At 40.1% G+C, this 24,621-nt stretch overlaps 9 protein-coding genes and 1 long non-coding RNA gene across 13 annotated transcripts; 5 read left to right on the forward strand and 5 right to left on the reverse strand.

Annotated features, from left to right (window-relative positions):
- Positions 1-68: 68 nt before the first annotated feature.
- Positions 69-1,047, reverse strand: LOC116930980 (guanine nucleotide-binding protein subunit beta-like protein 1). Its single transcript, XM_045178998.1, is given in 2 exon segments — positions 69-820; positions 871-1,047. Coding segments are annotated over 2 exon segments (867 nt in total). The 5' UTR covers positions 1,018-1,047; the 3' UTR covers positions 69-100.
- Positions 1,048-1,731: 684 nt separating this feature from the next.
- On the forward strand, positions 1,732-2,700 carry LOC116930989 (prefoldin subunit 3). The gene is made up of 5 exons (XM_032938466.2): positions 1,732-1,891; positions 1,966-2,038; positions 2,095-2,306; positions 2,369-2,481; positions 2,548-2,700. Exons 1-5 carry the CDS (start codon positions 1,799-1,801, stop codon positions 2,630-2,632), a joined length of 576 nt encoding a protein of 191 aa, XP_032794357.1. The 5' UTR covers positions 1,732-1,798; the 3' UTR covers positions 2,633-2,700.
- Positions 2,698-3,421, reverse strand: LOC116931000 (c-Myc-binding protein). The gene is made up of 3 exons (XM_032938478.2): positions 3,149-3,421; positions 2,975-3,076; positions 2,698-2,913 (listed from the first exon to the last, which is right to left on the reverse strand). The coding sequence occupies exons 1-3, from the start codon at positions 3,265-3,267 to the stop codon at positions 2,799-2,801; spliced, it is 336 nt and encodes a 111-aa protein (XP_032794369.1). The 5' UTR covers positions 3,268-3,421; the 3' UTR covers positions 2,698-2,798.
- LOC123475853 lies at positions 3,422-3,970 on the forward strand. Its single transcript, XR_006651354.1, has 2 exons — positions 3,422-3,524; positions 3,594-3,970. It is a non-coding gene; the product is annotated as an uncharacterized LOC123475853 (long non-coding RNA).
- LOC116930965 (glutamate dehydrogenase, mitochondrial) lies at positions 3,842-7,473 on the reverse strand. Of its 2 annotated transcripts, XM_032938423.2 has the most exons (10): positions 7,334-7,473; positions 6,840-7,265; positions 5,779-5,979; positions 5,320-5,711; positions 5,081-5,242; positions 4,814-5,018; positions 4,676-4,702; positions 4,506-4,597; positions 4,383-4,445; positions 3,842-4,319 (listed from the first exon to the last, which is right to left on the reverse strand). In XM_032938423.2, the coding sequence occupies exons 2-10, from the start codon at positions 7,258-7,260 to the stop codon at positions 4,200-4,202; spliced, it is 1,683 nt and encodes a 560-aa protein (XP_032794314.1). In that variant the 5' UTR covers positions 7,261-7,265; positions 7,334-7,473; the 3' UTR covers positions 3,842-4,199. The 2 variants fall into 2 exon arrangements, with proteins under 2 accessions (XP_032794314.1, XP_032794316.1); XM_032938425.2 differs by lacking the exon at positions 4,676-4,702 and having other exon boundaries at positions 7,334-7,472.
- Positions 7,474-7,612: 139 nt separating this feature from the next.
- Positions 7,613-9,173, reverse strand: LOC116930984 (dehydrogenase/reductase SDR family member 11). Of its 3 annotated transcripts, none has more exons than XM_032938460.2 (7): positions 9,022-9,173; positions 8,776-8,911; positions 8,523-8,694; positions 8,318-8,447; positions 8,128-8,257; positions 7,890-8,057; positions 7,613-7,819 (listed from the first exon to the last, which is right to left on the reverse strand). In XM_032938460.2, exons 2-7 carry the CDS (start codon positions 8,908-8,910, stop codon positions 7,778-7,780), a joined length of 777 nt encoding a protein of 258 aa, XP_032794351.2. In that variant the 5' UTR covers position 8,911; positions 9,022-9,173; the 3' UTR covers positions 7,613-7,777. The 3 variants fall into 3 exon arrangements, with proteins under 3 accessions (XP_032794351.2, XP_045034934.1, XP_045034935.1); XM_045178999.1 differs by having other exon boundaries at positions 8,776-8,923; positions 9,022-9,157; XM_045179000.1 differs by having other exon boundaries at positions 8,776-8,954; positions 9,022-9,151.
- A 134-nt stretch (positions 9,174-9,307) lies between these two features.
- Positions 9,308-11,778, forward strand: LOC116930961 (lissencephaly-1 homolog). Its single transcript, XM_045179169.1, is given in 11 exon segments — positions 9,308-9,562; positions 9,623-9,827; positions 9,898-9,940; positions 9,996-10,020; positions 10,022-10,242; positions 10,306-10,588; positions 10,590-10,682; positions 10,684-10,710; positions 10,783-11,008; positions 11,067-11,364; positions 11,431-11,778. Coding segments are annotated over 11 exon segments (1,788 nt in total). The 5' UTR covers positions 9,308-9,445; the 3' UTR covers positions 11,681-11,778.
- On the reverse strand, positions 11,705-13,478 carry LOC116930992. Its single transcript, XM_032938469.2, has 5 exons — positions 13,324-13,478; positions 12,573-13,249; positions 12,397-12,497; positions 12,183-12,334; positions 11,705-12,116 (listed from the first exon to the last, which is right to left on the reverse strand). The coding sequence occupies exons 2-5, from the start codon at positions 12,639-12,641 to the stop codon at positions 11,929-11,931; spliced, it is 510 nt and encodes a 169-aa protein (XP_032794360.2). The 5' UTR covers positions 12,642-13,249; positions 13,324-13,478; the 3' UTR covers positions 11,705-11,928.
- A 784-nt stretch (positions 13,479-14,262) lies between these two features.
- On the forward strand, positions 14,263-17,714 carry LOC116930950 (methylmalonyl-CoA mutase, mitochondrial). The gene is made up of 14 exons (XM_032938405.2): positions 14,263-14,438; positions 14,502-14,662; positions 14,724-14,918; positions 14,985-15,168; positions 15,227-15,361; positions 15,424-15,621; positions 15,680-15,988; positions 16,129-16,318; positions 16,394-16,503; positions 16,600-16,752; positions 16,834-16,929; positions 17,008-17,154; positions 17,215-17,431; positions 17,502-17,714. Exons 1-14 carry the CDS (start codon positions 14,382-14,384, stop codon positions 17,585-17,587), a joined length of 2,238 nt encoding a protein of 745 aa, XP_032794296.2. The 5' UTR covers positions 14,263-14,381; the 3' UTR covers positions 17,588-17,714.
- A 1,996-nt stretch (positions 17,715-19,710) lies between these two features.
- LOC116930951 lies at positions 19,711-23,526 on the forward strand. Its single transcript, XM_032938406.2, has 7 exons — positions 19,711-19,944; positions 21,248-21,376; positions 21,457-21,553; positions 21,622-21,822; positions 21,895-22,054; positions 22,124-22,204; positions 22,330-23,526. Exons 1-7 carry the CDS (start codon positions 19,818-19,820, stop codon positions 23,335-23,337), a joined length of 1,803 nt encoding a protein of 600 aa, XP_032794297.2. The 5' UTR covers positions 19,711-19,817; the 3' UTR covers positions 23,338-23,526.
- The last annotated feature ends 1,095 nt before the right edge of the window (positions 23,527-24,621 follow it).

Below are 24,621 nucleotides of genomic sequence, written 5' to 3' on the forward strand. Positions count from 1 at the left end.
CGGCATCAATGCAGAGTCACACAGTTGATTAGAATACAAAGGAAGTGTAAGAGACAGCCAAGAACTTGCCTTTCAAGGGTTTTGGTGGCCTCCGACGTCACTAGCTGTTATAGACATCCCAGAGCGATATCAGAGCATCGCTACCTCCGGCAGCCAACAAACCGCTGCCAGGACCCGCTATGAAGATCAAGCTGTTGACGGCCTCGTCATGAAGCTGAAGGACGCAAAGCTTTTTGTGAGATCGAGCACTGAAGAGGCGAATCCGCTTGTCCCAGCCGGCTGTTGCGTAGATACGAAGGTCGGATAGGCGGAGCGCCATAACGTTCAAACCTGGATTGGTCAACGCAATCGATTTGAGCTCTGTTAGGTTGTCTGCGTTGAAGATGTAAAGGGTTTCGCATGAAGTCCCTAATAGAAGTTCATTACGATGGGCATGATGCCCTAGGCAGGTTGGCATGCTCTTGACTCTTGTTCGATGGAGTACGATGTTCTCGTTCCAAATGCAAATGCAACCACTTTCGTAGGCGGTTGCTATTTTACTCCCTTGCCCCAACAATTTAATGGCCATTAGAGCTCCTTCGCCATCATCTATTTTCAGCGTACTTGTTCGTTCAAGAGACGATGTCTCGTTAATGTCGAAAATATGAACAGAGTTTTTCTCTGTAGGGATGGCTATGATGTTTGTCCACAGGTCGCACTTGCAGAACCCTTCATGATCGACAAGCAAACGATAAACTGCAATTTTTTTAAATTATGTATCAGGTCTTCATAAAATCGACCCACTGTGAGCTTGCCAGGTCTTGAGTGATCGATAAACCTGAATTATGTATTTCAACTGGTATTTTAAAGACTTTTTTTTTTTTAAATTATTAAATTCCAAATATTTTTGGCTCCATTATTTGATCCACTAACGAGAGTTTCTTCACCTCCTTCCTTCGTCCGAAATGTAGTTAAAGCTGTGACTGGTCCACTTGGGTTGTGCAGAATGTGGGTTGGATCTGGTGGTGTTTGAGCCATCGATCTTATGACCTAATTTAGATTGGCTTCAAAAAACTTTAACTATTGACCTTAAAAACGAAGAGAAAGATGTTTACCATAAAAAATATGGCCATCTAGCGGTCGATCTTGAACTTGACTTTCCCAAGGATTTATTCAATCTTTTGTGACAATGACTATCAGTTCCAGTCATGCTTATTAATCAATTTTGGGTCCATTGCCATGTCTCCATGTTCCATACTAACCAGCAATTCCCCTCCATCCCATGTTCGGCCAATTCCAATTGGCATGATTAGAAATGTCATGGTTGAAAGATTTTCTTTCATAGGGATGATGCCACCGTAACATGTACTATTTTTTATCTTCATGATCGGGAACCCAATTATGCTGTGACTGGTCCATATATGCAGAATTAACCATTGATGAGGCAACCAGGTTGCATCAGGTTACCAGATTCGAATTACTTTTAAGTTTTAGCTGGTGTGATGTAGGATTTTGCACAATGTGGGTTGGATCTGGTGGTGTTTAAAAATAGCCATGTTCCGAATTGATGACAAAATATAATTGAGATTCACCAATATGATCACAAACCATAGACAGCTAAAGCTTGAGAGGAATATTTAAACTATTTGATGCACAAAATGTTTACAATGTGTAAATCATGCAGAACGTTAGAAACTTTCAAAAGTTGTCGTCTTTTTTTGAAATTGTACGCCATCTATAGTCTCTGTGATCAAGTAGGCACATGTTACGTCTAGCAGCTGCAGACTAAAAAGAAGTCTTCTTCAAAAAATCTCCTAAAATGGCCTCGACTGCAGCGTGTGAATCTATCGAAGATAGTCTGAAATTATCTGGTAAAAAGTCTTTCGCAGGCATTCCCGAAGCGACATTTGTGGTAAGTAATCCTCTACCAGTTACAGTGTTCAGTTTCATTTCCGCGAGTGCATTATTACTTCGTGCCGGTGACAGGAAGATGTGGATGCTTACATGAAGGATCGGGAAGGGGTGGAGTCAATACTGCGACAGCTCGACGAACAACATGGTGAGTTATTCTATTATAGGTGTGTACTGATTAAAATTTAACCATGTGTTCTTTAGGAAAGTATAAATTCATGGAGCTCAATCTTCTTGCCCGCAAAAAGAAGCTGAAGAGCCAAATTCCAGACATCCAAAAATCACTCGACATGATCCAAGTCCTAGAAGCAAAAAAGAAAACTAATGAACAAATTGAAACTCACTTTCTGCTGTCAGATCTTCTGTATTCTAGAGCTATTATTGAACCAACAGACAAAGTCTGCTTGTGGCTAGGAGTATGAAATCATTTAAACCAAAAAAGAGATGTGTTGTATAATTGATCTGTCTCTAATTTTAGGCTAATGTGATGTTGGAGTACACTTTAGAGGATGCCAAGGCTTTGCTGGAGAAAAATCATGAAACAGCAAGGAAAAATCTTTCACAAGTGCATCATGATCTTGATTTCCTGAGGTATTTAATCAGTGTAGCTTAGCTAAGATATTCCACTATGTGAATGTTTTTTCTAATTTTTTGCAGGGATCAAATGACAACAACTGAAGTGAACATGGCTAGGCTTTACAATTGGGATGTTAAGAGAAGACAAGCCCTCAATGCTAAATAATTATTATTTACAGCTAGCATGAAAAGATCCACTTCAATTGTCCACAATAAAAACAAAAGTCCAACTCAGTATGAAGTTTTTATTCAATAATGAACATGAAATACATAATAAATGAGTGTTTAATGTCAAGGCACAAAAGGTAGTGATTTGACAGATGGAAGTAGTCTCAGTTTATCTGTTCATCATGATCTGGTGTACTTTGTTCCGAAGGTTCCTCCTTACTCAAGCTTTCAACAGCCAAATATTTTTGGAGTTCTGCAGATAATCTTTGATTCTCTTCCCTAATTTTAAAAGTACACATGTTTATGGTGTTTTATGCTAAGTTCAAAAACATGTACTTACTTTAACATCTCAGCTTGTCTCCGAGCAAAATGCAATTCAGTCCTCATGGACTCCAGCTCAGCCTGGTCGGGATGTGCAACACTCAAATGTGTTTTTAGATACCTAACATGTGGAAGCAATATTCTTACTGTACTGTAGAATTTTATTATACTACGCATTAAAACTCGTGGTTACATCAGTGCATCATTAGGTTTTTCTGGTTCTTCATACAGTCCTACCAAGACTTTAGTCAAGGCGTCCATCACTCCTGCCTTCTCCAAATAACGACGAAACTCGTCACGTTTGCTCTCCATTTCTTAATCAGTTGGTTTTTGAAAATCGTATAAAACGGTTAATCGGAAAGTGTGATTTAAAAAGAAATCAACGAGAAATTTAGAAAACAATTCCCGAAAAGGGTACAAAAATACGAAACACGTCAGTAGGCAATGGTCTTTGCCGAATTTTCAAAGGGGAAAGAGCAATCGTGCAAATAATCGATAAGACTAACAATCGATTTACTCAGTGGCCCTTGCTACCTTGACGTGCATGATGAAAACTTTTACATTTTGTTGTGAGTTATTCCTGTTGAACGTTATATTTCAAATCCTCGAATGGAAATTTTAAATAATTTTATCTTTAGAATGTTTAAGTTGCTGTCTAACAAATTCATCATGAGTTGCTCTGGTGGCATGCTCTCAAAGTAGTCACTGCTTGCGGCATATTAACCAAATATGAAAAGAAAGCAGGAAATACAGCCAATATATATCCAAACCATATTTGTACCGAATTGCATTTAAAGGTTTGTACAACCTCCACTGTTCAAATATGAGAAAGGAGTTCAAGGTTGGGATAAGAAGAGCAAATCGTATATAAAACATGTAAATGATATACTGGATGTAGATCCGTGTATTGTTCTTCTTGCACTTGTAACACTGCCCAGATTGCAAAAGATGCGTAGTTGTACGCATGACAGCTGTCAAGAGAGTGTGTAGAAAGCAGAGGGGAGAACAAAACCAAAAACAAAACATGACCCCTTTTCCTAATGATAATGAACAAAAAAACAAGTCGTCACCGGGATGAACTGACGTTTTCCCCAACATATTTGGATTTAAGAAAGGCTTAACAAAAAAAACGATCGCGATCTCTTATGTCTCAAATTTTTTTAATGGTTATTGCTCCACTATAAAAAAGCTATGCTCATACTCAAAACACACAGCAAGGTAGACCGAAAAAAGGCCCTTTGCGCTTATGTGAATGTCAAGCCAGCCTCTCGGTAAGTTTGGAAGATTTTTTCGACCGAGTTAACGTAAGCAGCACTACGTAAGTCGATTCCTAGGTTGTATTTCATCGCAGTGCGCATGATAGCCTGTGAAAAAAAAAAAAAATAAATAAATAAAAAGTCAAAATTCATAATGACATTCTTTCTTGCCTTGGCAGATCGCTCCATGGAGTAATCCAAACCAGAGTGAACGATGTCCTTTTCAGACGCACCCTAAAACCGAATAAAAATTGTTTTCGCGTAAGTTACTGGTTACGAATACGAAAAAATTACCGAGATTCTCTTTTGGAAAGACTCTGATGGCGTGATTGGAATCGCTCCACCAACGCGGCCAAATCTCCTTTCTAAAGATTGCTGAACCGATTCTAAAATTTCAAAAGAAAAAGAAAAGAGAATTGTGGTTACACGATCAAATGGCCCTGAAGGGGTGGGCAAAAATTTACCCAAAGCCAGGTACTGTTCGATAGATTCTGATCATCCCCATGAAATTCAATGTAAAGCCCAAAAAAAGAGAAGAGAAAGAAACCCGAAAGAGAAAGAGAAGATATAGTAACGATGCGTAAGAGTAAATGCTAACTTACCCAACAGGTGGTGGTTGGATTCACGTTCGTACTTGAATGTCAGACGACCGTACGAGACGTGGTTCAAGTTCTTCAGCCATTCAAAGTAGGAAACAGTGACACCACCAGCGTTGATGTAAAGGTCGGGAATGACCAGAATGTTGCGTTCGATGAGGATTTTATCGGCGGCAGGTGTAGTGGGACCATTGGCAGCTTCAGCGATGATCTAGACCAAGATGATATTCATGTCATTACTATCACGTAGTAGCAGTTTACTAATAATCATACCTTGGCTTGAATTCTGTGGGCATTATGTTTGTTGATCACCTTCTCGATAGCAGCAGGTACAAGGATGTCGCAGTTTTCGTACAACAAACATTCACCAGTGTAAGGCTGAGCACCTGGGAACCCAACGATGGTTCCGTGTTGAAGCTTATAGTCTTCCAGTTCCTAGCAAAGGCCAAGATAAATATTACGCTCGAGGGAATGAGTCAGAATCCAAGTGAAAGCTAATTTTTTGAAAGTACCTTGGGGTCAATGCCGGTGGGGTTGACGATGGAGCCATCGTATTCCATGATACCAATTACGGTAGCTCCGGCACGGTGCAAGTATCTTGCCGTATGCAAACCGACATTACCGAAACCCTGGATGATGACGGATTTGCCGCCCATACCGGGAGTGGTACCAATCATAGACATGTAAGACGCTTCATTCAAGAAGTTCTCGAGACCATGGAAGACACCGCGACCGGTGGCTGAAACGCGGCCATGGATACCTCCCTGGTTGATGGGTTTGCCAGTTACGCAGGCATGGCTGTTGATGTCATTGTAACCGATGGTGGAGGCGTAAGTATCGGCAATCCAAGCCATTTCACGTTCACCGGTACCCATATCTGGGGCAGGGACGTCGATGCCGGGTCCTGAATAAAAATGCCGGTTTAACATACTAACCTAGGGAACTTAAAAGTTGGGGTGTATTTCACATACCAATGAAGCCTTTTTTGGCAAGCTCAAGGGTGAATCGACGGGTGATTTTCTCCAGCTCATTATCGCTGTACTTGCGTGGGTTGATTTTAACTCCAGCTTTGGCGCCACCGAAAGGTACATCGACGCAAGCACACTTGAATGTCATCAAAGCAGACAAGGCCTTAACTTCATCAATGTTGACTTCATCGGAATAACGAATACCTATGTAAAGAATACAAAATGGAGAATCATCATTTAAAATTGGAAGGTTGCCTTGAAAGTTAACAACTTGTACATTGGCTGACTGCTCAAAATAGAAGCAAGGCAGGGGAACTGTAGCCTGTTTTCCTCCTTCTCTTTACGTGCCGATCATCACGTTCATGCCAACTACCATTATCATTCAGCCACCGTTCCTTCTTTCCTTTCGCTTTGCTTTCCATCGAAAGACTGTAGCGCCCACCCCCTTTCGAGTCACGCCACACAATGGGACTAGAATCACGCGACACACCTTCTGACGTCACTTTTTTCAACCAATCAGCAAGAGAACTATTTTAGATGCTCGTTTTGGCCGAAATCCTACTGCGTGCATTCCCTATTCACACAGTAAAGCCGCTATGAGAGTTAGAAACCAACCGCATCCAAACAAACAGAAATTATTGACAACCAATTCCTGCAATTCGCAACAGAAATTAGAAAAAAAGCGACCCGCTGTCTGTAATACTTTTTGGTCACAAATTACATTTTCTAGAAAGCCCTGGCGAACACCGTTTCCCTTCGAAAACACCTAGCATGAGGTAATTTAATTTCTAGGAAGCGTACAGCCTCACCGCAGGTTACGGTAGTTTCTATATATTTGTGGTAAACAACGACAGACGAAAAACCGGTTTCAACTGACCCTAATTTTTCTCCTTTTTTTTTTTTAAATTGTACCTTATCTACCCTAATGGTTTCACAAGGCTTTATCTTTCACATGATATTTTGTGCCCTGAAGTTAAACCCTACTTGTGCTATTTCCCAGAAGGTAAAAACAGCTAATCTAATGTTAGAAAAACCAATTATGTTAACTACATTGTTCTATTTACCTCCTTTGCAGGGTAGACGATGTTGGCTGTGCTGGGCTCTGTAGCCTGTAATCATTTCATATTCACCATTGTCTCTCTTAAGGGGAAAGGAGACTTCCAAAACATGATGGCAGGGCTGAATGATGTTAAGTAGACCCTTAACCTTTTTGCGTTTTTCCTCAGTGCTCATTCGGGGTGCCCTCCAGTCCTCAACCAATTTTTCTTGTAGGATCTTGCAGGATTTATGATAGAAGAACTCAACCATATCAAAAAAGAGGGGATCTTCAGCATCTTCAATGCCCTTTAAGTGATCAGGAATCACGTAGGCGATATCAGAATTCAGCCTGGTCTGCTGCTGAACGGCTGCTGGGCTAAGCTTAAGCAGAGTCTGCCCATTGGCAGAAGAGGCATTCCTCAATAGAGCTGCTGTGAAACGCAACATGTTTCCTAAAAGAAATAACATTCTTCGTAAACAAACCTTAATACAACATAGAAAATCGAAAATGGAACCTTACCCAAGATCTTCAGCTGTGTTCGCCGAGTAGCAATCACGACACGACCGTCGGAAGTAGTGCAGGGATGCGTTCAGGCTAACAGCTGATTATAAAGACTCAGCTTATGCTTTTGGGTACGTACAACTAACTGAAAGGGTGGCAAATTTTAACTCCAGATGGCACCACTTTCTGCAATCTATAAACTTCGCATGGCTTATTGAAATTTTTCCTTTTCAGTGTTATCTTATCCGGATATTATTTTTCATTTCATAAAATAAACATTCGGATGGTAATGAAATGTCTAGGGCAACACTGATATATAATGTATTCAAACAAGTTTAGCTAATATTTTTTGCTTCCTTTCCACGTTCAAGGTGTGCGAAGAACAGCAGTAATAACACAAGTAGATCAAGCTTGAGTAACACAACTATTTGTACCGGACGGTAACAAAACTGTTGACGCCATTCATGTTTTTTGCTGTGTAGGTCGCATCAGTATGTCATGGACCTAAAAACATGTTATGCAATATCTCCTTTAAGATGCCGCACTACGTTGGAAAACAACTGCATACTCTTACCTGAACATGGGGCGGTGTACTTAAGATATAGACCACTGAATCAGCTACGTCCACCGGGTCAATAGGCTTCATCGTCGAAAAAAGGTCTGTAACACTTTCGGCGTTACTACTAGTGCTATGCAAAGCATTCACGAAAAAATCTGTTGCTACGAAACCTGGACTGATAGCCTATCGAATTCCATTAAAGCACTCGTTAAACGATCTTTGCCGCATTATAAGAAGAATATAAATGGCATACCGCGACTCGGATATTGGTTTTAAGATCTCTCAGCTCTTGTCTATGGCCTTCCGTCAGAGACCGGACGCAAAATTTTGTAGCGCTGTAAAAATGATTCCCTGGACTGATTGGTACCCGATGGCCTGAAAGACTATCAACCAATAGTAAGTTTTGTTTTTGAAGTTAACACAAGCTATGTGGACCTGAATACCTGCTGATGTGGATAATTTGACCATCATCCACTCCCCGTTCGCGCATGGAATTTACGGCTTCCTTGGTGCATAGACATAAGGCTATGACATTGACGTCAAGCATAGACTTCCATGCTGAAACCGTAGCCTCTGGACACGAAATAAAACAGCGACATGCATTAGAAAAAAACAGAAAAGAAAAAAAAAATTATCTTTCTACCAAACCAGGGCCAAGAAGTGTGCCGTAATCTCCGAATCCAGCATTATTGATACATACATCGACGCCCCCTACATTGCTTTTGATCCATTCAAATAGAGTTAATATCTCTTCTTCTTTAGACAAATCACACTGATATGCATGAAGCTTTCCTTTTGCTGATTCAAGTCCTTCACCCAACTGGATTTCATTATTTATCAAAAGAAAACAACATGATGAAAGATACTTGGCATGGATAGTGAATGCTGGGGGCATGTTTACCTTTCGAATTTTCTCAACATTCCTGGCGCATCCGACAACAACAAGCCCACATTCAACAAGTTTTCGACAAATAGCTGCTCCAATGCCAACACTGGCTCCAGTTACAAGAGCAACCCGTCCAACCCAGCGATCCATCCTTAGAAGAAGACTACATTATTTTGAGATTCGGGTTACCAGACATAAAAAACAGACAAAACAAAAATAAATTGCGAAAGCTATGTAAAAAAGGGTTAGTTTAGTTCTTACTGGCTTTCAGAAGTGCTACTTTTTTCCGGGAAACTTAATTTAGTCTTTGCTGTCCACACGTGTTGCTGGTTAATAATTATCAGATTTAGATGTGTTGCTATGTGAGACAATAGTCGTGTGATACGTTCGACCGCGCTGCTAGATAAAGCACCTGCTGTGTGATACCACACACACGTGCCGGTCGTAAAAAATACAATAATTTCAATATTTGCATCGGGCAAAATCTTAATTTTGAAAATTTTACTTATGATCCCTTTTTTATATTAAATATCTAATATTAGGACGTAAAAGATAAGACAATACTTGCTCAAAATTATTTTTTATCTTAAGTTCGAAACCCGACAACGGAGTTTAGCAGACTTCAAATTGAAATGTTAATAATTGTTTGGCTTTTTTCAAGTCAACGCAAGCTGGGTCATTTATTATGTCTGTGTTAAGTCCAACTGATAAACTAATACGTAAACTCCGTAAAAAGCTACGTCAAATAGAAAATCTTGAATTTCTCGGGCGCTCAAATCTAAATGAAGAAGAACTTTTAAAGGTATACACGTTTTTATTATGGTAATCGTCAAGATTTCAACTTATATTCTTACCACGAAAGGTGAAGCAAAAAAATGCCACTAGAATTGAGCTTGCCAAACTTTTAAAACAAAGTGAAGAAGGCTGTATGGCTTTTACACCTGGAATTGGTACCCATATTCCCACAAGTACCACTGATCAATCAGAGAGCATACCTACTACAATAATAACTCCAGAAAATAAAACTAAACATGGACCAAAAAATCAATTTTATTCAATTTCCTATCCCTGAAGTGCAAGAAAAAGTGAAATCTATTAAAAATCTTGAAGTGGACTTAAACACATCTGTCTTTATAGAGCCTTTAAAATTGCCTGAAACCATGAAGCGTCCCACTCCTGAGTATATCGAAAATGTCAGAACCCTGTACTCATTAACATGAAAATATTTTCTTTAGGGAAGATATACCTTCATTGAGCCCTGGAATCTTCTGCTTCCAGTGACACACAGTCAAAGAAGCCTAAGCCAGAGAGTTCTACACCAGACAAACCTAACAAAATCAAATCTAAAATGCACAATACAGCAGGAAAATCTCCTGTTCAAAAGTCCTGGCATGAAACTCCATTCCTTCTAAATATTCTTGAATCCCACAATGATATTGTGAGTTGTGTTGATTTAGATGAGACCCACATCATCTCAGGAAGGTAGTAGAATAATAGCGGTTACGAGATGAAATTCATTTTTTGACTTTTTGTTCTTCCCGGAAGCCGAGATACATTAGTACAAGTTTGGTGTGCTACAACCGGCTCTGCATTGATGGACCTTCGAGGACACACAAATACGGTTACTTGTGTTTCGCTGTTATCAGTCGAAGACTCAAAACATTTGAATGCGGAGCTGTCTGGAAGTATTAGCGAAGATACAGGTCCTCGATTGGCTCTTACGGGTTCTCTCGATTGCTGTATTAAGCTTTGGAACATAGAGAATGGGTCAGCCTTGCGTTCCATCTATACATTCAGTGGAGTGACAGCCCTCTGCTATTCGCCTTCCGCATTCTTGCTGCGTCGTAGGAAGTGAAGGGGGGAAATTGGAAACCTATACATTCCTCGAAGAAAGCACAAATCCACGTTTTTCAATTAAAACTTTTCGAGGATTCCGTATCTCATATAAAGGTAGGCATGGCAAATCATTCGGATAAGAGTCGATTGTTAATTGAATGAATCACGTCTTTTTTTCCGCTGCAGTTACAAAATGAAAACTTGATTTGCTCGTCCCTTGATGGATTCATAAGTGTATGGTCCATGAAGGGAACTGAGTTATCTCGTCTATTCCGATCAGATGATCTCGTCCCTGAAACTGGCCATGTAATCCGTTGTCGACCAATTCTTAGCCTTGCCGTGAATTCAGCCTACCCAACAATTTTCTACGGGGATGAAGGGGCAACAGTTAAAATGTTGACCTGGAAAACTGGTAGCTCGAGTTAATTGTGTTATTTTTATTATGTTTTCTAATTTCTTTCGTGGTACAGGATGCGTCAAAAAGCTCAGGAATCATGTTTATGATTTTGGGATAACTAATGCAATTTTCGCAACCCAATCATTCCTTCTCTCTTCGTCCATTAATCTTGATACTGGAGTCTCCTCCATTAACATCCGTTCTTTACCCGAGTGCAATTACTTGGGCTCATTGAACGTTTCTGGCATTGAACGTATTTTTTGCCTAGCCGCAACAGAAGACCAGAACGACAAATCTCTTCGATTGATTGTCGGCGGTACTCAATTAATGTTGCTAGAAACAAGAAAAATTGGATGTCGTCGTTCTCCGAAGTAAGTTCAAAGAGCATGTTGGAAACGTCAATTTGAACAAGTTAATGCTTCTCCTTATGCGCACAGGAAAGACAGTTTATTGAAACCTCATTTCATCAATGAATTTACTTTACCCGCTGGTGATTCTGAAGACGACTTTAGTAGTTCTTCAGAAGAAGAAATTGAAGAAGATGAGGATGAACCAGCTAACTCAAATGAGACGGTTAATGCAAATGAATCTAGCCAGAGGAGCTCCTGGTGCACTATTCCTCTGATCGGTTATCGACTCGCATATTTTGTTGTTCGTGGAATGAACCCCATTAAGAATCAAATCTAAAGCTATAAATAATCCAATTAACCATTACGCAATACTTATTTGTATTTTTAACAGACAAAAAAAAATAATAATTGAGAAATAAATTTGGCTTCAGGGCGTTCACATTTGTTATTTTTTTAAAGTACTAATCCAATATGATCGATTCTCACTTCACGAGTTCAAGCGAACAAATGGTAGCAGGCAGTTGAAGCTTTCTTGATTGAAGTTTAAATATCGCGTTTCCATAATTGTTATCTATACACATCTTGTCAGTTGGTCATGCTGGGCGTAATGGTAACCACTACAGGGACATCTGTGTGGATTGCTGTGGATGTGTTGGCAAGTCCATTGCGATTTTTTGGTTCAATCCACTTAGCATCGTGAATCAGGATTGTATTCATTCCGACTGCAGCAGCGCCATAGATAAGGAAAAGTGAATCCAGAGCTATGCGGCTACCTGGATAAAAGACAAGTGTTAATATATTTCAAAACGGGTATTGTTTTTTCGCTTATTCTTGCTTACAAATGGAATATCCCATATAGTTGGTTTGATCACAAGTGTATCCGGAAGAAATCATTTTTCCGTACAAGGACATAGACCAGATGTAAAGTGCAATCATGATTAGCCCACTCATAGCTGATAAGATTGAAAAAACCAGGACCATAACGTTGTGCCTAAATGTAACTGATATAAACAATGCTCTTCCGCATTCTTACTATTCGGTTAAATTTTTTACCTTTTGATGATGACAACTCCGGTCGTCATTACAAACATTCCTCCCCATAGGCCCGCAGCAGTTGTATCCATTGGTAGTCCATACATCACGATGGCTGAATACTAATGAATAAATTCAATTGCATACATAAGGACGTCGGATAACACTTATAAGGACTGTTTCTTGTAGCACCATACCTCAGTAATAATCATTGTAATTCCCAAGAGAATATTGAAAACGCCGAAAACTTTTACTCGGGTTTCCATTGTGATGGGGTACTTGCGGAATCGAAGGTCGAGATGGACTGAACTACAGACTAGAAGCTTTCACCACATCATAACTGAGAGCTACCTATCACTTTTTAAGACGTTTGATAAAATTGATTTCCCGTCGACGTCACAGACGATTTTAAGTCTGCGGAAATTATCTATTGTTGATACACAGACAGTGTTTACTGACAGTTTCAAACGGTATAGTTGTCCCACTATATCAGGGTCAATCCTACCTCGCCAGCTCTTCCTGCTTCTTATCTACTTGAACTTTGGAAACAATTACACATTGACGATCTTGTGTTCAATATTCGAATGCTCCCCTTAGACGACCTGGATCTGCCAGATTATTCCAATCGATCCAGGTAGATGCTAGTTTGCTGGGAAGTATTTATTTTAATTTCCACGTCGTTTAAGGATTGGGCGTCCATTTTTCAAAGCAGTTCTTCTTTCCTTATGATACTCTGTAACTTCCTTAAATATGCAGAAGAAAATACTTCTGTTTGACGTATTTACTGGGACGGCCGTCAATTTGAAGGAACTATTTCGATCTTGTTTTAAAACATTGTTCTGAAGCCAAGACAAGTCGAAAACAAGGGGATGACCTAGAATTTTTATTTAAAATCAGTTAAACACTTAATGTAATTTTTAAAAACATTGTGATTTCAAAATTAGTTACAAATAAGAATAGTGTGTATGTAAAGCCACACCAAGCACCAGATGCAAACATCCCTCTGCTGATGAAAATGTGACTAGTTGTGCAGGATTTTCATCCAGGATTCCACACTCACTTATTTCATTGTAGCAAAATTGTTCACTGCAATGAAATTGTTCAGATCTAATTCAAATGAGGTATGTTGAGAAAATAAATTCCATTTAAGGAAAAGTATTGTTTAGCTTGAATTCCAATAATTCCTATAACACAAAGTTAATCTTAATTGACTTTCTAATGGAGGATGTGGTTTCATTTGAAATTAGCTATTCAGCGTTTCTTCCACTTCTTCACAGTTCTTTGTGTATGATTGTGCTAAGTATATTAGTTACCGCGTATTAACTGTGATTTAAGCGCAATGAGGAATAGCTAACTTAAATTATCCAAGCACATCATTCTATTTTGTAAAAAACTCAAAAAGGAAAGAAGTATACTTGCCAAACCTATCCGGACCACCAGAATCAAATGCATCAAACTCATTTTGTCCTTCAACGTATTAAAACATTTTTATTTTACGTAGCTCGTTATTTTATTTTTGTTTCAATTAAACGAACACGAGGACATGGAACTTCATAACAAACATTCCAATTCCCGCAGAAAAATGAAGTAGCAAATGATCCTAAAATTGGGGACTAAATGGCTGCGCTAAGAGCATAGAAATAAAATGCGTGTTGTATTTTATAATTTTTGCATTCATATTGCATCAATTAAAGTCGTTGTTTAAACTTATGGCCTCATGTCTTTTTTTTCCTAAGAAAGTTGTAAACATTTCTTGCACGGTTACATGTTTTACTATTAGTTACAGCTTACAGACTTGAATGCAGAGGGCAGAGTCACAGGGACCAACAGCCGCCAGGTGCGCGCATGGCCGGACAGCCTTTTCCTATTTGAGTTTGCAGACGATGTAGAAAATAATTTTTGTTCATGTTTACATGTTAGACCGCGTTTTAGATCTCTGGCCTCCAACAACATTTTAAGGCGCAGTTGGCAGTCTTAACAAAACATATCAATAAAACTATATTAACATGGCGTCATTGCTTTTGAGATACTCCAGCTCACTTCGTTTTGTATCAGCCTCCCAAGTAAATTGATGTTTTTTCAAATGTATAAAACAATAGCTATTGACAATTCATGTAATGTTGCAGGTGAGCCAGCTGAGATGCTTACACCGACAACCTCTCGATCAGGAGTGGGCAGCTTTGGCCAAAAAACAGTTGAAAGGCAAAGATCCTGAGCAAGAACTGCTTTGGTATACATCTGAAGACATTACATTGAAACCAATTTATACAAAAAAAGATATTGAAGGGTAAGTAAACTCAAGGTATATAACTTTTTATTGCCACTAATCCTATTCTTTCCCTGAATAGACTTGATCATGAGTTACCAGGCAAGTTTCCTTTTACACGTGGTCCATATCCTACCATGTACTCCCAAAGACCATGGACAATCCGTCAGTATGCTGGCTTCAGCACAGTTGAAGAGAGCAATAAATTTTACAGAGAAAATATAAAGGCTGGACAGCAAGGCCTAAGTGTTGCTTTTGATCTTGCTACCCACTGTGGGTTAGTTTTAACACATTTCATCTTTATCTGGTGATCAATCTATTTTTTTGTTATGTCATACATTAGCTATGATTCTGACAACCCACGAGTTTATGGTGATGTTGGAATGGCTGGAGTAGCTATTGACAGTGTTGAGGATATGAAATCACTGTTTGATGGGATTCCATTAGAGAAAATGTCTGTTTCTATGACAATGAATGGGGCTGTAATTCCTGTTTTGGCAATGCACATTGTTGCTGCTGAGGAACAAGTATGCAACCCTTCTTTAATTAAAAATCTTTATAATTATTCGCGTAAACTTTTCACAGGGTGTTAAAGCGGAACTCCTGTCGGGTACCATTCAAAACGACATCCTTAAGGAATTCATGGTTCGAAATACCTACATTTATCCCCCTGCTCCTTCTATGAGAGTCATCGGTGACATTTTTAGTTACATATCCGCGGTAAGGGCTGTCTATCCTGAGTCCCATATTTGAAAATTATTATTTGCCTTTCTATCGAACAGAAAATGCCGAAGTTTAACTCGATCAGTATATCGGGATACCACATGCAAGAGGCTGGAGCTACTGCGACGCTTGAACTAGGATTCACTATGGCTGATGGCATCGAATATTGTCGAACAGGCTTGCAATCTGGTTTAACTATTGATGCGTTCGCGCCACGTTTATCTTTCTTCTTTGGAATTGGAATGAACTTTTATATGGTAATCTAACTTTTTGTATTATATTTATATCCGCTACTCTAATTCCTATTTCGAGCAGGAGATTGCCAAACTAAGAGCAGCCCGCCGTCTCTGGGCCAATTTGTTACAAGAAAAGTTTAGCCCTAAAAGCCAAAAATCATTGGCTTTGAGGACCCATTGTCAGACGTCTGGCTGGTCATTGACAGCTCAAGATCCGTACAATAACATTGTGCGTACGACAGTTGAAGCTATGGCAGCTGTTTTTGGTGGCACTCAATCTCTCCACACTAACTCCTTCGATGAAGCCTTGGCCTTACCTTCTAAATTTTCGTCGCGTATTGCCCGCAACACACAAATCATACTTCAGGAAGAAACGGGAATACCAAAGGTTGCGCTAATTTATTTTTATATTTTACTTTTTCTGTTATTGTTATTTATTTTATTTGCTTGGTTTTGTTATTATTATTATTATTTATTTATTATTTTCCTTTTTTTTTCAATTTTAAACAAATTCCATTACGTGCAAAGATCATTGATCCCTGGGCTGGCAGTTATATGATGGAGACGCTGACTGATGAAGTCTACACGAAATCCAAAAGAATTGTTGATGAAGTCGAGCAAATGGGTGGTATGGCCAAAGCTGTAGCTTCCGGCTGGCCAAAACTTAAAATCGAAGAATGTGCTGCCCGTCGCCAAGCACAGATTGACTCCGGCTATGGTAAGTCTTTCTAGACCAACTTTCGTATAGATGAGAAATAATTTTGAGATGTAAAATTTTGAAATTTTACTTCAGAGACAATTGTTGGCGTGAACAAATATCAACCAGAAAACCCGGAGCAAGTGGAAGTCCTCATGATCAACAATGAAGAAGTCAGAAACAAGCAAATTGAAAAAATCAAAAAGGTTGGTATATCATTAACATTTTGATGTCATACATTTATTCCTTTATTCTTAAAGCTAAATCATTTTCTATTTCATTGTTCTCTGTTTTATTTATAGGTTAAAGCGACACGTGATTCAGCCAAGGCAGAACAGTGTCTCCAAGCGATAACAGATTGCGCTGGCGGCGGCGAGGGCAATTTATTGGCCTTGGCCGTCGAGGCTTCTCGCGCCCGCTGCACCGTAGGCGAAATAACCCAAGCCATGGAAAAGGTAAAATGTTTTTCCTTTTTCTTCTTTTTCTTCTTTTTCTTTTGCCCTCTGCGTTCTATAATGGGGCTTGGTAACGAGTAGGTTTTTGGGCGTCACGTAGCGCGGGATACAATGATATCTGGAGCCTACAAAAGCGAGTTTGCAGACAAATCGCAGTTCGATGTAGTAGCTAAAAAGGTAGGCCTCAGCGGACTCGAATTCGGCACGGAAAATTCCCGAGGAAGTTAAAATAAGAAAAACCGACTCTTTCCGTAGATTGAAGAGCTCGTAGCCATAGAAGGACGTCGTCCTCGTATCCTGGTAGCCAAGATGGGACAAGACGGCCATGACCGTGGCGCCAAAGTTATCGCTACTGGTTTTGCTGACCTTGGATTCGATGTCGACATCGGCCCTCTATTCCAGGTTTGTTTTTCTTTAGCGTCTTTATCATCCGCAGACATTTACCTGTTGTTACTTGATAAGACGCCAAGCGAAGTAGCCCAACAAGCCATTGATGCTGATGTTCACGTTGTCGGAGTGTCCTCATTGGCAGCCGCTCATCGGACCCTTGTACCCGAGTTGATTAAGGTTTTGAGAGATATGGGGCGATCTGATATTCTCGTGGTCGTTGGTGGCGTTATCCCACCTCAAGATTACGACATGGTCTACAATGCCGGCGCGTCTGCCATTTTCGGACCGGGTGAGTCAAAAACCTTTTTGTTTTTCTCTAATTCCTTTGATTGACATCTATGGGATTTTTTCGGTGATAGGTACGAAAATTCCTGTTGCAGCGCTCGAAGTTGTTAATTTGATTATCGGTGGATTAACCCGAAAAACTCAATCAACCGCCAATTAAGTAAAACTTGGAAAAAAAGGCAGATGATTTCGTTTCCAGTAATGGTGTCGTCAGTGAAGAAACTGTTATGTGATTTTGGTTCTTTTTAATTTGAATGCTTAGAGACGTAATATAAAGTTGGAATATAGTTTCAGTCTTACAGTACACGGCTACGTTGTAGACGGGAAAATCTGGGATTGGTTACTGCTTTTCGAGCGTTCAGCCAATGGGAAGAGGGGCTCTCCGGATTGGTTAGGCCTTGCACTAAGCCACTCCCCATTTCTACACAAAGGATTCTTTTTGAAGCTTCCCCTGCAATTTCACTTGCCTTAAAAATCTTTTCACTAATTACATAAAAAAAGGCCCGTGTTCATTTAGAGAATTTTTCAGTTTTTGTTGAAGGCTATTTTGAATGGTTGGACAATAATTTGTTGCTAGAGAACGACAAGTTATTCTAGTAGCCCTAGCATTATTTTATTTACTAATCAGAAAGTAATAATGAAAATGAGTCATCAAATTTACATGTTTAGTCAGTGGACAAGAAAAAATAGTATTCCAGATTTTTGGCCTGGTGTAAGGTTTTGTCAAGTAGCCAAGTCTTTTGTTCTCTTTTGGACAGCTTTCTCTTTTTCCCTCTTAGAACCAAGAATGGCATTTTTGTTTGTTCCCTTTTTTTTTTTTTTCATTTTCTCTAAGCGTCATCGCCAGATTTCAGAACAAAACTTCTGATAATATTTTCATATCAGTTTGTTTTAAGATCAACATGAAAATCCACATTGCATAATCACTCAGGGGTTACATAAAAACGTATTGGATGGGGTGAATTAGCTGTCGTTTCCTGTTACTCCTCATATGGTATAATTATTCAAGACAAATTATGCTTTATCGATTTTTTACGTTCGTTATACGAGTTCACAGGTTTTCCACCTGCATAATTTACATTCGACGTCAGGCCTTTTCGATCGGTGGTTCCTGATGAATTGATTTTCCCCTTTTATGTATCGTAAAGCCACTGATGTCGAGGGCCTTGTCTACAAACATTCGACATTGCCTACTTTTCTTTCCTGGCGGCTGAGAGTATGTTCAACAAAAATCAAACATGGCCCTTGATATTTCTTCTGGTCGGCTTTATTTCGATCCAAAACAGATTTCTACAAACGATTGAACTGAGGAAAGTGGTTTAGACTATTTCAGTTCGTTGCAAGATAAAATCTAACAACCGAGTCCAAGTTGGTCAATGATTGGGAGTGATCCAGAATTTTTTAATGCTACATATTTTAGGTCTGTAAAAATCAGTAGTGGTCTAGTAATCCCTTGGTACTTCACTTTTTTTTTTCGGCATGCCCTTTTTATCCTTTTTTTTAAGCTCTTTATTGTTCCACATTTTTAGCCTGTTGACCATCTGGCTATCTCAAATGCCACATGGACTGATTTTTCGTCTGCATCAAGTCTTTTAATGCAACTCAACAAAAAAAAAACTAGTAGTTGTGAATTTTTCGACGAGAATTTTTCAGCCACGGATGAGTTAACGCAGCAGCCTATAAATAGAAAAGATGGAGGAGAGAGGGAGAGTGTTGTGGCAAAACTGGTAAACCGAAGAGAAAATAGATCTTGCAACATGGCGCGTGTCGAAGACGTCTGAGCTAATATTTCCAACCCTCCTCCCTCTGCAGTCACCTAAAATTGTAGCCTACGTCCTATAAAAATCCATATTAGACGAAACAATTTGATGGGTAAAATACTCAAAGTCCGTAGCTTCGTGTTTTCTTTCCCGAAAGGCCTGACGAATGCAAATGAACGGCTTGAATTCAGTTCAAGGGCTCTCGGAACAACGGGAATCAAGAAAACGTTGTTGGGGAGCCAGAGTGTGTGTGCCTGACACAATAGAGCGGTGGGTGGGAGAGGGGGGTTGATATGAGAGTGAAAAAACATAAAAGCAGGAAATGGCAATGCTGTTTTCCCACCCGTCGCCTAAGGCTCGTTTAGAATCTTCCCCTTCCCTCTGGATTCCCCCCTCAATCGCTATTGGTTGCTCATGTCCCCCATCGAATCCGAGTGGGTGTGTCTACCTCCCAGTCGCGGGTGGCAAAAAGGGTCGCACCACCCTCACCCACCACCCAGAGTGTGTGCCCCACCAAGAGAGAACACGGCGCTCGGAGTTTATTCTCTTTCAAACAGACGGTGGACGTAGAAGCAAAAATCTCGTGGAAAAAGCTGTGCAGTTCGTATATGCGCGTGTGTGTGTGTGTGTATGTTTAATTTGAAAACGGTGTGTCTAGCCAAAACAAACTTGGAAAATGTGTATTCAGTGACAGTTAACCTTTTGGAATTGTCATTTCTCAATGACGTTGGATACGAAACGAGTCACCACGAATCGAGTGAGTAAAAACGAAATATTTTCAAAAATGAAAGCAAATCGTGTCACCTACATTCGCACAAATTGAGAGAAACGAAGATGGCGAAAACGGTTTTTTCTATTTTGCGGCTAGGCATCGTATGAAAATTACAACGACGTTCCTCTTTCAGAATAGAAGGAAGAAGAAGAAGAAGAAAGAAAAGAGGAGGAAGGAAAAAAAAAAGAGAAAGAGAAGGGAAAATGATGTGGCTGGCGGCATCCGAGAGAAAACAGGGGGCAGTAGAGAGGGGATGCACAAACAAGCGAGTAGAAAGGGGGAGGAGAAGGGGATGATAATAAAGCCCAAAGGGAGGATGGGGAGAAACCACCCCTCAACTGGATGTCTGTATGAACAGGGACGGGAAAGGTTTTTTTCCCTTTCAACCCGCGGATTCATCAACCCGCAGTAGCCGGCGGTTTCCCGAACCGCGGATTCTGAGCCATACAGATCTGTTTCGGGATTTTCATGCATCCCCTCTTCTCTCGTTCCTTTTTTTTTTGTAAAGAAAAAAAAAATAAATAAAAGAGATCCCAGCGTGGGGTTAGAATCGTGCTCCTCCCTATCAGCTGACGCCAGAAATGATATGACGTCATTTCCCCCACGCATAGTATATAATAGCGGGTTCGTGTTTCCCCTATTTATTATTACGGGAAAAAAAGGGGAGATGCTCCAATTTCATTACTTTATTTGAATCTGACGGAGATTTGTTTTCTAGTCCTTATTTATTTCGAAGAATTCTGATAAAACATTACGAATATCTTTAAGTACTTAACAAAAACAAAGGACGAATGAAAAAAAATGTCCATTAGAGGTAAAACCTAAATATTGGTCATCATTTCAGATTCAGGAATTCCCGTGGGTTATTCAAATGAGATCAGGTCCCCCCCCCCGTCAATCGGGAGAAAAAAGGGGAGAGAGAAGTGTCGCCACGTGCTCGACCACCGCACGGCACTTTCACGCCCCTCTTTCCCGCATAGAGTCTCTCTATTATTATATTCTCTCCCCTCTTTCTCCCTGTTTTCATCATCTTTTTTTTTTAAAGGGGGGGAATAAAAAAAAACCGTTGTTCCATCCGGTTTGGCCCGGGGTCATTTTCTCACAGGTCACATCCCCCCTCTAACGCCCATTGGTCCGCACCTTCCAAGTCTAAGAGCAAATTGGGTGTTGAGGCACCGTAGAAATTTTTACCAAGTCTACTAAGAAAACTCATTTGCATATTTGATTATACCCCTCTCTGGGTGCTCCCATCTTAATATCCACCTGTACGTATTTGTTTAAATAACAGAAATGAATGAATCGACGGGTGACGTTAAACCGAATCCAAACGTAGGTGACGTCAATTGTCACCTGATTTGCACCGTGTGTCAAGGTTACCTGGTAGACGCTACCACCATTACCGAGTGTCTTCATTCATGTAAGAGTTTTCTCATCTCCAATATCCAAATGAGACATCAATTAATTTTTTCCCTCCTCCAACGTGAATGATCGTTACAGTTTGTCGGTCATGCGTGGTTCCGCACGTGGCGGAATTCCATCAATGCCCTTCTTGTTCCGTCCCGCTTAGTACGACCAAACCTTTTTCACAGCTCAGGTGAGATTCACTTTGTTTTTTGTTTTTTTTCTTCACTTCACTGATGTACATTCATCACATCTTAATAGGAGAGATTACACACTGCAGAGTATCGTCTACAAAATGATACCGAGACTTGCGCGCAACGAATTGGAGAGAAGAAGGAAATTCCGTCTGGAACGCTCCGACGCTACCACGATGGCCGATGATAACAAAACTGAGGAATGTTATTTACAATCGTTTTTTGCTCCAAACGATCCCATCTCCATGTCATTAGAATACGCTGAACCGTAAGTTTTTGAATCATTTTGGATTGAACTGTTGGCGGGAGTTTGAATGTTTGTGTGCGCGTGAAACGATAGAAATTGCGAATTTGGTTTGAGAGCGAATCTGGGCAAAGATGGACCGGAAACTGGATCTCAGCATCGTCGTTTCTTCCGTTGTCCGGCTGATCTTCCCATTGGCCATTTGGTTAAATTTCTTCGCAATAAATTCAACGTTACCGATCCCGCTACGCACAAGGTCCGTGTTGCTTCCTTTCAATTGCGTTCCGAACGGTAGGACTAATTTATTTTTTAAACGTTTATTCAGCTGGAAATCTTATACAACGGTCGTCCGCTTGCACCAGAGTACAAACTATCGGATGTGGCCTACATCTTCTCATGGAAAGAGGTATTCAACTATTTGATTATTTTGTTGTTGTTGCTATTGTCATAAACAAACAACTGATAAACGTTATCTCGTGTTTACAAAAAAAATGTGTGTGATTCAATTTATGATGCTAAATGAAATTGCAGAGAGAACCTTTGAGATTGTGGTACCGGATATCGCCTACCGTAGCCAAGGAAGAAGAGCCTATCCAGTGGAAGACTACGCCGGAAGAGATCAAGACGAAAGGTAATCAACGAGCAAGTCTTGTTGACATTACTAGTAAACGTAGTTGGCAATGTAATGGCAAAGATGAACGTCTTGCCAAGCGCCGGAAGCGTCCATCCGCACAGAAAATAGCAAAGATTCAACGAGCGACTACGGAATCCGTTGATTCTCTGGTCGTTCCTCCAGCGAAAACTATTTTTGATGAGGCACGTACAACTGAATTCAGTTGTTCGACGCCAATTCCGCCAACCGGAAGCGTTACATCCGTCGAAACTTGCGAAATCACCGAGTCCAATAAAATTCACAATTGGCTACCGAAAGCCGTTTTCGATTTGGACGATCGAGCGTTATTCGCTAAAAGACTCCAAAGAATCACCAATCCTTCCGAATTCCGGCCGGAAGAAAAAGAAGCTGCACCCCCTTCCATTGAGAAATCCGACAAAAAAGATCCGGAACCTCCAGTAGTCGACAAGGACGCCCAATTAATTCCGTTGCGGATCTGCGTGACTCCCGAACCTCCAACAGCTTCCGGCCATCATGGTCCCGAAGATGAAATTCACGATAGTATCGGTGCGCTAGACCTATCGGGCAGCAAAGGCGATTCCAGCGATGCATCATCACCTTTATCAGCTGGAAGTTGTAGATCCATCGCAAGTCCAGTAGGTCCGTCCACTAAGATGGGTCCTCATCCTTATTTCATGACGCCCAGTGCTGTCTATCATCACGTCCAGCAACAAGATCCAGCTCAATCGATGGCTGTGCTAGCCGCAGCTGCCCAACAGTCTACCAATAAACGGAATTCCAGCCGGAGTGAAGATGATGTCCATAAAGCGTGGGACCTTTTCCATATCCGGCCGTCCACTGCTCATAGTAGTCAACCAGCTACCCATCAGAGCCTATTGAATTTACTGAATTCGAAACAGAAGTAAAAATTTAATAAACATAGATATATATTTTGACCAAAATTCCGGCTTGATCGGATGTGTGATTTTTGCCATTCGTCGTCTGTGTGATTTTCGTTTTTTGTACCGACTCTTTTCTTTTCGCTTTGACATTATTTTTCTATACATATTATAAATAGCTATGGACACTTGAAAATACATTGATTTCACAAGTTATGGGCAGTGTTGTGATTGATTTTTATTTTTCCACCAAAGGCAGCAGACCATGTCCAGATTTAAATGGAAGATCGTAAAAACGATAGGCCTTTTTTTTCCATTCCTGATTTGTGACTCTTAAAAGGGAAAGCCTTAGGCTATTAATACAAATCTCGAATTTCTATAGGAATAGTTTCGACATTGTTCATCGACTAGCCATTTAATTCCCTTTCGAAAAAGCAGGAAGTTGATTTTTTGAAAGGAAGTAAAATAAAATGGACAAATGAAATGCAAATGGCGCTTGTAAAAAAGAAAAATATTTTTAGTTATACCCCATTCATTTTGATTGGATTCTTCTTCCTTCTATAAATGCATAGAATTTCATTGAGCCTTAAAAAAAAAGGTGTATACATCTACCTGTCGAGAAAGAGAAGGTAAAAAAAAAAAAAGTATATATATTTTTTTTTGAATTGGCTGGTTAATGGGCATCGTGGCGGCTAACAGAGAGAGAGAGAGAGCCAAAGAGACCTTGCTAGCGGCGTAGTTTGATGGTTACGCGGGATTGAGTCTTGCCGGAAGCGTTATAAGGTTCTCTTTCTCTTCTGACGCTTTATCTCTGTTTTCTCGTCTTCCTTTTTTTGTGTCATGTCCAGCTGTTTGTATCAGATGCGCATCGTGTGTTCACTCAAGATGAATTCAGTTAAAAATAACTAGAAAAACAAAAATTGGCGAATGATTTAAATTCTTGTTTTTTTAATTTTTTAAATAGGAAAATATTTTTCTTACCTTTTTGTAGGACGATTGCGTGGAAATTTATAGCCTGAAGGTTGGAATGTAAAGAATTCCCAATGTTGTTTTTTTATTGTCAACCAAATACAAATCAATCACGATGACGTCACGAAGTGGCTCATAATTGAATTTTTTCTAGTTCAAGTTTTTTTTTTCTTTCTCTCACGAATGGGGTAGATGCGACATTATTATTACCTGCCAGATGTTGCCATGACGACGGAGTGAGGCGTCCTCCCACCCCACCCAATACGGATGGGCGTGTATCGATCCGATGCCTCGTGCCGGGACTCCCTCACATCGTTTGCCATTCGAAAAGAATACCCCTCT

This window comes from Daphnia magna, linkage group LG9 (genome assembly GCF_020631705.1).
Source record: "Daphnia magna isolate NIES linkage group LG9, ASM2063170v1.1, whole genome shotgun sequence".
NCBI lineage: Eukaryota > Metazoa > Arthropoda > Branchiopoda > Diplostraca > Daphniidae > Daphnia > Daphnia magna.